The sequence below is a fragment of the Alnus glutinosa genome, chromosome 5, assembly GCF_958979055.1.
Source record: "Alnus glutinosa chromosome 5, dhAlnGlut1.1, whole genome shotgun sequence".
Classification (NCBI taxonomy): domain Eukaryota; kingdom Viridiplantae; phylum Streptophyta; class Magnoliopsida; order Fagales; family Betulaceae; genus Alnus; species Alnus glutinosa.
Window position 1 is genome coordinate 1903634 of NC_084890.1, and position 12485 is coordinate 1916118.

The following is a 12485-nucleotide window of genomic DNA, read 5'->3' on the forward strand; positions in this document are numbered from 1 at the left end:
TGTCATTCTTTCCGCCATTCCCTTTGTATTTCGACCTCATGAGTGTTTGAGGTTATGTTTGAAATTGATTGACAACATTCTTTCCTGGTATTTCATTTCTTAGTGCGCGTAGGTATTACTGTTTTTACTACAAATTTATTTATGAACTAACCTGATACAACTTTTATTACAAGTTTATTTATAAACTTGCATGACATGCCATACTTAGGTAAATAATTAAGCAAAAAATCCAATTAATTTTTCAATTTAATTACTTAGTGGTTGACTCGTCAACCATACACTCTAGATCTTAATAACTCACTAATTACAAATTGTCACGTAAGCTTGTAAGGAGATTATAGTAAAAGCTGTAACACTTCAAATTGTGATGTTTTGTTGGAAGAGAGGACCGTAAAAAGAAGAGTGAAATGAGTGGGACAATGGGTGGTGCACGTGAGCCAAGAGAGGGGGATAAGAGGAATGTGCAAAAACCGAAAATGCCCTCTTAGTTTAAGGGAGAACATGAGTATGAAATGGGTTTTTTAGTGGTAACTTATGTTTTGGGGCCAAAAATGTCACTTTTATTTTCTTTTCTTGGGCTCCTATTTTACAAGCCCATAGTATAAGAATAAAACAACTTTGTTTTATTTCACTAAATCGACTTATTTTTATTTAATCATAATAAACTCATCAAATAAACTTTTTAAGCAATACACATTTTGCATGGGGAGGGTCCTATTTATGGACCTAGAATAAAACCTAGATCATATTTTGGCCCATTTCAAAGACCAAACCACACACGAATGCACACGCATGCACGCCCGCACGCAAGCACACGCGCACACTCATAGATAAAGAAGGTGAGAGAGGTCTTTCTTTGAGGTTTTACTCTTCAAAATCTTGGAGAAGCTTCTTGCCACATGGGTCTCACACACATTGTGAATGTGTGTGTAAGATGTGTGTGCAAATAATATTAAACCACATGAATCCAATTTGTTTTTACCTTATTATTACAGTGTAGCATTTCCATGTTGCCAGTTTGATAGAACAAAAAAGAACGCATTCTTATACATTGTCTCCACGCAGCGTGTGCGAAAGATAATTCCCTCGCATTATGTCATGCACCGCAACAATTACGGCAAGACTGTAGATGAGCTCTTCGAAGCGAGTCAATCTGACCTTCTCCAGAAGGCCCAAAAGTGGACAAAGGAGACCTCTTAGTCATGCTCTGCGGTTGCCATCCTCGTCGCCATTGTCGTTTTTGCGGCTGTCTACACCGTCCCAGGAGGTAATGATAACAAAGGCCAACTAGTTTTCCTGAATAATCCATTCTTCTTGTTCTTCACCGTAATGGACGTTGTCTCCCCCCTTGCAAGTTCCTTGACTTCCGTCTTAACATTCCTCTCTATCCTCACGTCTCCTTTTAAGCTAGAAGATTTCCTTAGATCTCTCCCCCTGGGAAGCTGATGATCGTCTTCTCCTTGCTCTTCTTCTTTGTGACAGCCACCATGCTTTCTTTCACGGTGACTATTCTGCTCATCATTTGCCTTGAGAGCAGAAGATGGACTTCGTCTCTAATTTACACCGCTGCATTCTTTCTTGTTGCTATGTTTGCGCTTATACAATTCCCCTTGTACGTTGCATTCACCAGAGGTGTGCATTTTCTTGCGAAGGAAACATTGAAGAAGGTTCCTATCATAAATCTCCTTCCTCGTTTCTTTAAGACCTGTTAGGGCATGATCTGTTGAGATTTCTTGTGAAATTTTTGCGTAACTCACAAGTTACCAACTCTGACATGGCTTGTCATGGGAACGTCACTCAAAGGCATACATGATTCAAATAGCATTAAATGGCATTGGTAGCGGGCTAACCGGCTACGTGGATTTTACATTTATAAGTTTACCACTTGCAATAGTACAAATCAATTGTACTATAGTAAGGGTGATCGACCACAGAGATTATTGCTTGTTTGGCGTAATAGGATATCTAAAGGAACGTATCTAACTTAACTTAAAAATAAAAACAAGTAAAGAGTTGTAGAATTGAAGCTCCAACAATAAGGTGAAGAAATGAAATCAGAAATTTAAAAACAACTTAAAGAAAACTTAGGGTATTGATCTTGTCCACTCCTCAACCAATAAAATGCTTAAAATCTATCTGGATCTTCCTAACATGCATGATATAAGCGCGTAATAGGCATTAACCATTACGACGACCTCGACATGAAAACACTTTAGTTAAGATGTAATCATAAAGCACTTAGTTTTACATTAAACAACCCCACGTAAAGATTAGTCTACAATTGAAAAACGTTTACACTACAAAAGGTGCGGGGTGATTAATGCTTCCTAGCTTACTACTCTATAACACATCCTAATAAGCATACACAATATATGAAAATCCTAGTTAGGCCACAATGATAAGGTATCTAGTTTCACACCGAATGCATCACGTAAAAGTTACACTATAATTGAAAAACGGTTTAAATTACCAAAGGTGTGAAACGACCGGTATTCCCTAGTATACCCTATAAGGTGACTCTAATGAGAAAACACACATTATGTCAAAAAGCATCATTGCACAAGACATCATTCTCTTTCAAAAATGTTGATTTTACTCATGAATCCAAGAAAACTCATAGACAAGCATAGCTCTTTTTCATGAATAAATGGATTGAAATATTGAAAACAAAACCTTTTAGCATGGGTTTTACAATCCTCTAGCCTTACACAATCATCAAACATATTAAGAAAATATCAAGAACATCAAGAATACTTCATGGTTTTTGGAGAGGATTTTGATCAAACCCTAAGAACTAAATTAGCTAGACATAATTGAATCTAATCTATGCATGAAAATTAATCAAAAACAGTAAAGAAAACAAAATTTGAATAAACTAATAACACTATATTAACATAAGAAGATTCAGATTACAAACAGAAATGAAAAGCATTAAAATTAACTAAGAAGATACACATAAGAAAATGGAAGTCCCAAGAAGATGTATGTCTAAACCTAAATCCCTAATCTCATATATATAGAGAATTGGATTTACAAAAGACCATCAAGAATTAATTCTAGCCACACAAACAGAGCTGGTCAGCGTCCATTTCTGTCCACAAAATCTAACTTATGATTTGAATTGCATAAAGAATTCAAAAGATCTTGAAATATCTGATTTTTTGGAAGACAGAGAAATCGATCGATCAATTATAAAGTCGATCGATCGCATTTCGCTCTATCACAGTCGGGCTTGTCCTGGTTCGATCGATCAAGTTTCGCTCGATCGACTTTTCTTCGACTGATGAACTTTGATCGATCGATTATAAAGTCGATCGATCGAATTGCCTTGGTCAATTCTTCAACTCGCAAGAACAATTTCGAACTCTGGAAATGACTAAAATACCCTTGATGTATTTTCAGGTCTAATTCAAGTGTTTTGAATTAGATTTCAATTAAGACCTGAAAATAAGACAACACAAAAACTACAACAACACATTATATATACAACAAGAACTAGGGTCTAATAAATGTAAATTAAGGGGTTTTGAATCGAACAATTCAAGACTTATCAGGCACCTGCTATTGCACTTTCGAGATGCAGGGCATGGCCCTTTATTCTAATTATGGTATGGAGCTGCTAGACGTTGCACCGGGAATTAGGGGTGTACAAATGATTAGGGTTGAAGTTATTTAGTCATAACTGCAACCGCAATTGAGGTACCCAATTATTCCCATTTCGATCAATAACCCCAACCGATCTACCGGTTGCAGTTTTTACCAACCGCCCGTTATTCGATTATTAAAAACCGATTATTAACTGGATAACCAGTTTTCATATATTGTTGAATTTTTTCAGTTTTTTTTTTTTTTTAATCCAACATTTGGCCATTCAATATTCAATGCTAAATACTAAATAGTAAATACTACTATCACCATTCATTCAATATAAATAAAATGATTGCAAAATAAAATCATGTAAAATGAGCTTGGCTTTTGTCCCAAACGAATGAATATGAATATAGTCATTTCATTTTAGTTTATTGTATTCTTGGTAATTAATACCTATTCCTATTCCTATTCCTAAGTCATCAGAGAAAAATAAAATTAACTCAAATAATGGAATCTACAGAAACTTCGTATGACTAAAACAAAACTGTATCTCTGTTAGGCATCTTGACAAACATCTAACCTACGAGTACAGAACACATCCAGCAAAATAAAATGAGAGATTCTTTGATAAATCATGAAACAAAAGGGGTTTTGGTTATACCCAACATTTCCATAAATCTACAGTATCTACCCAAACTTACAAAGTTTTTAGGAAATTCAGCTAAATCACCTAATGGGTATCTCAAACTCAAAGGAACTACAAACTTCATGGGTATCTTCAAAATTCGAATTTAAACCAATCATAAACACAGTAGTTTATTCTTGAACAAAAAAAAGGGAAGAAGTAAGAAGAGGAAGTAAGATTTAATACTGCAATGGGAGAAAAATAAAAACGAGGAAAGAGATATACCTTCATTTTTTCTTGACTCTCCTCTTTTCTCTACTTTCAAACTGATTTATCTCTTTCTTTCGCTCTCTCTCTCTCTCTCTCCATGTGCACGTAGTACTGTAGTACACGACGCCCCTCGGGGACCCATACAACGTGAGGAAGAAGAAGGGAGAATAAGGGGTTTTTTTTAGCTTGGCAAGAGGAAGAAGAAGGGAGAGGCTGAGCGTTTTTTTTTTTATTATTTTTTTGAAAATTGTTTTGTTTTGAAATTTGAAAGTGAAGTGTTTTTTTTTTTGTTTATATATATATATAAAAGAAGGGAGAGGCAGAGGGTTTTTTTTTTATTATTATTATTATTTTGAAAATTGTTTTGTTTTGAAATTTGAAAGTGAAATGTTTTTTGTTTTATATATATACATGTTCCTCGATAAGACAAAAGATAACCGGTATGTTTTAGACCTTTGGATGCAACCACTTGCCATTATTTTGAAATTTGAAAAACTTAAATTTCTTAAAATATGAGGTAATCCATACCTTTAACTTTCTCACCTCTAGAATGTTTCTTCAACACTTCATCCACGCTTGTGTCCTTTAATTCCTTGAAGAGAAACTATTTGCTTAATTATTCAATGCTCTCCTTAAATTTAATATTTAAAACTATTTGCTTAATTATGTAACAAAATAGTTCATATTTCATGCTATTTAAAACTTTTAAATTACACAATAGTATATTTACCATATGATATTTATGTACACACCTGGATATATAAAATAAAATCTTAAAAGATAAAATGAATCATCTCCATCTTACTTAAAGTAGAGAAAACTCTATTTCAAGGCATAAGGCACTAGGACTAGAACTCACCAAACATCCAACAGTTTATAACCTCTATTCAAGTTGTTTGTGTAAATTAAAGAGTAATGTTACATATCACATTAATAACTCACAAGTATTTACTGCGTTAATGTAGTAATACCAATTTATATTTGGATTTAGTTTTTGTTATATATTAAAAAAACAAATCATGAATAAATTGGCAAGTAAAATAAAATAAAAGTACGATAAAAATGAGGTGCGTGCATGGCATTACTTCTCATGTATTAGTAGTAATGAATCACAAGCTAGCTTAATGGTAATTTTAAAAATCACAAGCTAGCTTCTGGCATTACTTTTCATATATTAGTAGTAATTAATCACAAGTTCAATGGTGATTTTAAAAATTATATTATTTTTAAAGAAACACAAAAATAAAATAAAAAATAAAAAATAGTAACTCCTAACAATGTTACTGTATCGATGGTGCACCGACATTTGCGTGTTTAGATGCTATTAGATTTGATTAATTGATTCTGTCCAAATTAACCTCTCGATCTCTCTTTTTCCTGGTGGACCACGGACAATATTTTTCTTTTTTGTTTTAGCTAACCAATATCTTTCACTTATTATACATATGCGGTTGTTGAGCAAATTTTGGATATTAAACGTACTCCCAAAAAGTAATTTGAACGCGAATAGCAATGAATATAATGAGTCCAAAAAGCCTAGAAACACAAAGTCCACTAACGAACTTTATGATCGAAAAAGATCGAGTCGTTGCACAAAAAAGCAACGGAAGAAATGGTTCTGAGTGTGGAAGAAAGAAAGCCCCGCCATGCCCATCAACATCATGGACACGCGAAGACCCAAAAATAAGATTCCAATAATAAGTCTTCCATTTTATACTTCCTGTGGCTTCTAAGGTTTAAATCATACATTTTTTGAGCAAAATAGCATATAATTTTGTAATACTCTAGTCTTATATTGAGAAGAGATAAATAGCTTACATAGAGCGAATAATTTATAAAAAATAGTAATAAATATTAAGTCTTGTATTGCTTAATTAATTATTAAGTGAAATTGAACATTATAAAAAATAATAATAAAACTCAAAATTAATTAATTATTTTTAAGTAATAGTATAAATATGACTAAAACTTTTTCATCAAAGTTACAAATTTTAATGCTTGGGTGCCTTGTCTTTGTGTTTTCTTGAGACCCTTTTCTATTATTGAAAAAAAGAAAAAGAAAAAAGAAAGTAGTCTCTAGCAGCAATACTCGTTAGTCTTTAGTTATATTATGAGTGTTTATTAATTAATTCAGAAAATTAGTTAATTTATCATTCTGCTCACAAAAAAGAAAAGGTATAACTTTCCACCATATATCTTGACCGACAACAGAGAGAGAAGGAGATAACGAAAGTGGTGTGTCTCAATTCGTTAGTCTTTGTATCATGCGCGTGTACTAGTTAAGTTTAATTTTCTTATTGAAGAAAAGGACAACTTACTTTTCACAATAATTGTTAGAACAGATTTTGGTATGGTAGTTGATCAACCAGATGTATCTATCTCCATTATCCTGCAAGAGAAAATGCTACGTTGGGGGGAGTCCAACAATCCCACTCCCATACTTTTGTCAATATAATTTTAAGTGTATATTTCTCTTAATCACAGTTGAGCAATCTGAAAAATACCTGTCTAGTTGTGAGATATTTATAAAGGGAGTGTCGAGAGCAGTCCGACTTTTCCATTTGACCATGTGTCAGATCCGGAGTGCTTGTCGACTATTCGGATCGTGGGATTGGGGTGTACTCTCCACGATCGTTGCCGAGTCAGTCTTTAACCGGCTCGAGATCGTGGCATCGTGGTTCGAACTCCACAAAGATTGCAGAGTCAACCCTCAACCGGCTTTACATCGTGGGGGCACCTCCATTTTGTGCGGATCATGGGACTGAGATATATTCTCCACGATCGTTGCCAAGTCGGTCTTTAACCGACTTGAGATCGTGGAGTTGTGGGACTTCCTTCATGGTGGTCATAAGTTGCCAAGTCGGTCTTTAACCGACTTGAGGTCGTGGAGTCGTGGGACTTCCTTCACGGTAGTCAAAAGTTGCCAAGTCGGTCTTTAACCGACTTGAGGTCGACTTTTAACCCTCCTTGATCTTTATGTAGTTACGGCAGATTACTGAGTCTGTTAGATATGACAGTCTTGGTAAGTCTTAATGGGCCACAGTCCTGGCCCATTTGGGCAGAATCGGATTTCTTCCTTAATAGTTACCCCCCAATTCCTTTTGCCTGAAGTAGTTTCAGTGAAAAGAATTTTCTTGCGCGGTTATGCCGGGTTTTGGATGCAAATTATGCTGGCTCGCTTTTCTGGAAAGAACCGAGAAATCTTGTATTGCAATATTTTTGAATTTCAAAATGTTTGAATTTAAGCGCCCTTGGAAACGGAAACGCTCGAAATAATGACTTTGGTTATGATGAGATTCGGAATATGTTGTCAGATCGGTTTGTATTCTCACGCAGCGCGGACACTGTTAGGTTGACCTGGACTTTTCATGTTGCGTGTAATCACGCTCATTAGACTTTTGGCCGTGGAGGTTGTTTCACACGCGGGAAAGCGCGTGTAGCTCGTCTCTCGAGGCCAGTTGTGCTCCCGACGGTTACAAAACTCTAACTCGGCGCATTCAATGAACGTCTTTTCGGCTTCCTGAAGAAGGACTATGTAAACCCCCCGTTCCTCATTTTTACTTTTCAACCAACGGCCATAGTTTTGAAATTTGAAAGACTCAAATTTCTTAAAATATGAGGGAATCCAAACCTTTAACGTTCTCACTTTTAGAATGCTTCTTCAACACTTCATCCACGCTTGTGTCCTTTAATTCCTTGAAGAGAAATATTGCCTTCCTTGAATATTTGCTTAATTATTCAATGCTCTCCTTAAATTTAATATTTAAAACTATTTGCTTAATTATGTAACAAAATAGTACATAAGTCATGCTTTTTAAAACTTTTAAATTACACAATAGTATACTTACCATTATACCATATGATATTTATGTACACAGCTAGATTTATAAAATAAAATCTTAAAGATAAAATGAATCATCTCCATCTTACTTGAAGCAGAGAAAACCCTATTCCAGGGGATAAGGCACTAGGACCGGAACTCACCAAACATCCAACGATCTATAACCTCTATTCAAGTTGTTTGTATAAATTAAAGAGTAATGTTACATATCACATCAATAACTCATAAGTATTGATCTAGCAATACCAATTTATATTTGGATTTAGTTTTTGTTATATATGAAAAAAAAAATCATGAATAAATTGGCAAGCAAAATAAAATAAAAGCACGATAAAAATGAGGTGCGTGCATGGCATTACTTCTCATGTATTAGTAGTAATTAATCATAAGTTTAATGGTAATTTTAAAAATCACATCATTTTTTAAAGGACACAAAAATGAAAAAATAGTGACTTCTGGTATTACTTCTCATGTATTAGTAGTAATTAATCACAAGCTCAACGGTAATTTTAAAAATTATATTATTTTTTAATAAACACAAAAATAAAAAAAAATAGTAACTCCTAGCACTATTACTGTATCGATGGTGCACCGACATTTGCCTGTTTAGATGCTATTAGATTTGATTAATTGATTCTGTCCAAATTAACCTCTCTCTTTTTTTCCTGGTGGACCACGTACAATATTTTTCATTTTTGTTTTAGCTAACCAATATCTTTCAATTATTATATATATGCGGTTGTTGAGCAAATTTTGGATATTAAACGTACTCCCAAAAAGTAATTTGAACGCGAATAGCAATGAATATAATGAGTCCAAAAAGCCTAGAAACACAAAGTCCGCTAACGAACTTTATGATCGAAAAAGATCGAGTCGTTGCACAAAAAAGCAACGGAAGAAATGGTTCTGAGTGTGGAAGAAAGAAAGCCCGGCCCGCCATGCCCATCAACATCATGTACACGCGAAGACCCAAAAATAAGATTCCAATAATAAGTCTTCCATTTTATACTTCCTGTGGCTTCTAAGGTTTAAATCAAACATTTTCCGAGCAAAATAGCATATAATTTTGTAATTCTCTGGTCTTATATTAAGAAGAAATAAATAATTTACATAGAACGAGTAATTTATAAGAAATAGTCATAAATGTTAAGTCCTGTATTGCTTAGTTAATTATTAAAGAAAACTTAACTTTTAAAAAAATTATAATAAAACTAGAAATTTATTAATTTTTTTTTAAAAATAATAGTACAAATATGACTAAAGCTTTTTTATCAACATTACAAATTTTAATGCTTGGGTGCTTTGTCGTTGTGTTTTCTTGAAACCCTTTTCTATTATTGAAAAAAAAAAAAAAAAAGAAAAGAAAAGAAAGTAGTCTCTCGTTAGTCTTTAATTATATTATGAGTGTTTATTAATTAATTCAGAAAATTAGTTAATTTATCATTCTGCTCACAAAAAAGAAAAGGTATAACTTTCCACCATATATCTTGACCGACAACAGAGAGAAAAGGAGATAACAAAAGTAGTGTGTCTCTACTCGTTAGTCTTTGTATTATTTAGGGTTTAGTGTAAGTTTAATTTTCTTATCGAAGAAAAGGACAACGTACTTTTCACAATCTTGACTGATAAGAGAGAGAGAGACAGAGAGAACTTTCCACCCTCTTGACCGATAACAATCCATAAGACACGGTATCGTAACACAGAGAGAGAGATGGCAAGTGATTTGAGTCCATTTTCAGGGCTGAAGAAGCCTTATCAGGCCGCCCTGAATGCAGACTGGGACGCCATGAAGAGCTTCTACGACAAACACCCTGAGCGTGTCGTTCGTCCTCTGACGATCGACGGGCTCACTGCGCTTCATATTGCAGGATATAATAGTGAAGGAACGGAACTGCTTCAGCATTTGCTTGGTCTCCTACCATCCTCCGAGATATCGCTTGCTATATCTAAGAAGAGCGATCACAATAACAACGTTTTTCACGAGGTCGCCTCCACCAACAATGTTGCATCTGCAAAACTCTTGATTAGTAAGCTCTCTGAAAACAATTTGCCCGATCTGAAAAACATACTCGAGGATCGTAATCAAATTGGTGAAACCCCGCTGTTTAGGGCCGCTGCCCTTGGTCAGATACAGATGGCCAAATTTTTGGCTAAATTAGTTGGGGATACAAGTCCTCACTTCCATAGACATGACAGCATGTCTATTCTCCATGCTGCTGTGCTAGGCCAACACTTTGGTCTCTCTCTCTCTCTCTCTCTCTCTCTCTCTCTCTCTCATGCAATCATTGCTACTTAAATAGCATGCTTTAATTCTGGCCTTTATACTCTTTGCAGAAACCGCCATTTGGTTACTCGGAAAGGACGAGACACTTGGAACAAGAAAGGAAATCAATGGCTTGACATGTCTTCACCTACTAGCGAAAATGCCATCTGCTTTTAGGAGTTCATGCAACATGGGAATAGTGAAGAGACTCCTCTATTATTGTACGTCTTGCTTTCGTAACAGGCAGCATTACATGCATTGTGTTTGGCTTCATTTACTTTGAACAAAGCATTATTGTTATGCTTTAAACGGATAATTGCTCCGTTGGTTCTTGAAGTTGGTTATAATTATTTTTCACTTTTTTATGATTCAAAAACTTCATGAGAGGTCCTCATAATAAACAATAATTACGAATTACTCCCTGAACTAATTTTTTATTTACTAGGTTAACAAATTCCGTTAGTCAGCCACGTCATATCCAACAGCACGCAAGCTGACACGTATCCATTACAATAAAAAAAATATAAAATTTAATAAAAATAAGAATATTTGTTTTAAGAAAAAAAAAAACACAAAGGGGGGTAGCTGTCGATGGGCAGCCATCCTTGGCCACCCCCAAACGATTTTAGGGGTGGCCTCGATTCCCAGCCCCTGGGGGAGGCCGCAGCCACCCCGACAGGTGGCCGGGGGTGGCCACGCACGGCCCCCCAGGTGCTGGAGGCCAACCCCAAAATCATTTGGCCACCCTTTTGTATTTTTGTATTTTTTTTTTTTAAAAAAAAAAACTAATATTTTTTTTATATTTTTTTATTGTAATGGACACGTGTCGGCTTCTTATTGGGTGTAACGTGACTGACTAATAGAATCTGTTAACTTTTGGATGGAAAATGTGTTCGGGAACTAATTATAATTATTGTTTATTATGAAGATCTCTCATGAATTTTTTGAACCATAAAGAGTGAAAAATAATTATGGGCTTAACAACCAACGGTGCAACTATCCCTGCTTTAAACCTCCCAATATAATAAGTAATTTAAACACATTCTTAGTGCAGGCCTTCCTGCCGATCTGGATGATGATGATGATGATGATGATGATGATGTTCAAAACACATCAAGTCAAATGGAAGATTTGGAGATAGGCCGCCAGGATAGCAGTAGCCTACATCAATCGAACAAACATTCATCAGGTAATTATGTTAAAAATACATACAAACATTTTATAAATATTTTATTAATTAAGCTGATGCGACAAGATCTAAACCTTATCATGCCAATTTCGTCAAATATTTGTATGCAATGTAGCACAACTCTCTGTGATCATTTGTGTATTGACATAAATACTTTTGTAACCATGCATCTAATCTTACATAATCTTTGCAGCAATTTCAAGAATATACTGTGCAATGTGGAGGGGCCTTGCTAAAGGTGCGACCTGATTTTCTTAAATGTATATAGTGAATGGGGCGTTTTTAATGTTAAAAATATCTTCATCGCACTGTTCGATCATCTTTTTTAAAAAGAAAACGAAAAACTTGTAGATATTGCTCTTTGAGGGTGACAAATAAGAGAAGTCAATTGAGTGGGTGGACTCCCTGTAGGCTAGGGTGATGACCCCAACTCCAAGGTTGATAGCTTTTTATTTATAATTTCATGCAAAAGTGGATTTCTAATTAGAGGTGACCCATGAGGCCACGATACCTCTCTTTCTCGTATAAGAGAAGCCTTGGATTTAACCTATGAAAGAGATCTGGAATGATTTGGTTGATAACTAAGTCAATATTGTTGTTCACTACTCTACTATATATTACAATTTTATTTTTTTTAATGAATAACTATATGTTATATATTATTTTATATTACAATTTAATTTTTAGAGAAAAAAAGTACGTACAG

The 12485-nt window shown here is 34.7% G+C and overlaps 1 protein-coding gene across 1 annotated transcript; it reads left to right on the forward strand.

The window, feature by feature from the left end:
* The first annotated feature begins 10038 nt into the window (after positions 1-10038).
* On the forward strand, positions 10039-12028 carry LOC133868207 (uncharacterized). The gene is made up of 4 exons (XM_062305025.1): positions 10039-10564; positions 10662-10811; positions 11645-11779; positions 11973-12028. Exons 1-4 carry the CDS (start codon positions 10039-10041, stop codon positions 12026-12028), a joined length of 867 nt encoding a protein of 288 aa, XP_062161009.1.
* The last annotated feature ends 457 nt before the right edge of the window (positions 12029-12485 follow it).

Bases quoted from the DNA above. Each gene is read 5' to 3' on its own strand.
- LOC133868207 (XM_062305025.1), top strand. From the start codon at position 10,039: ATGGCAAGTGATTTGAGTCCATTTTCAGGGCTGAAGAAGCCTTATCAG. The intron at 10,565-10,661 runs GTCTCTCTCTCT...TACTCTTTGCAG, and splicing joins TGTGCTAGGCCAACACTTTG to AAACCGCCATTTGGTTACTC. The intron at 10,812-11,644 runs GTACGTCTTGCT...TTCTTAGTGCAG, and splicing joins GAAGAGACTCCTCTATTATT to GCCTTCCTGCCGATCTGGAT.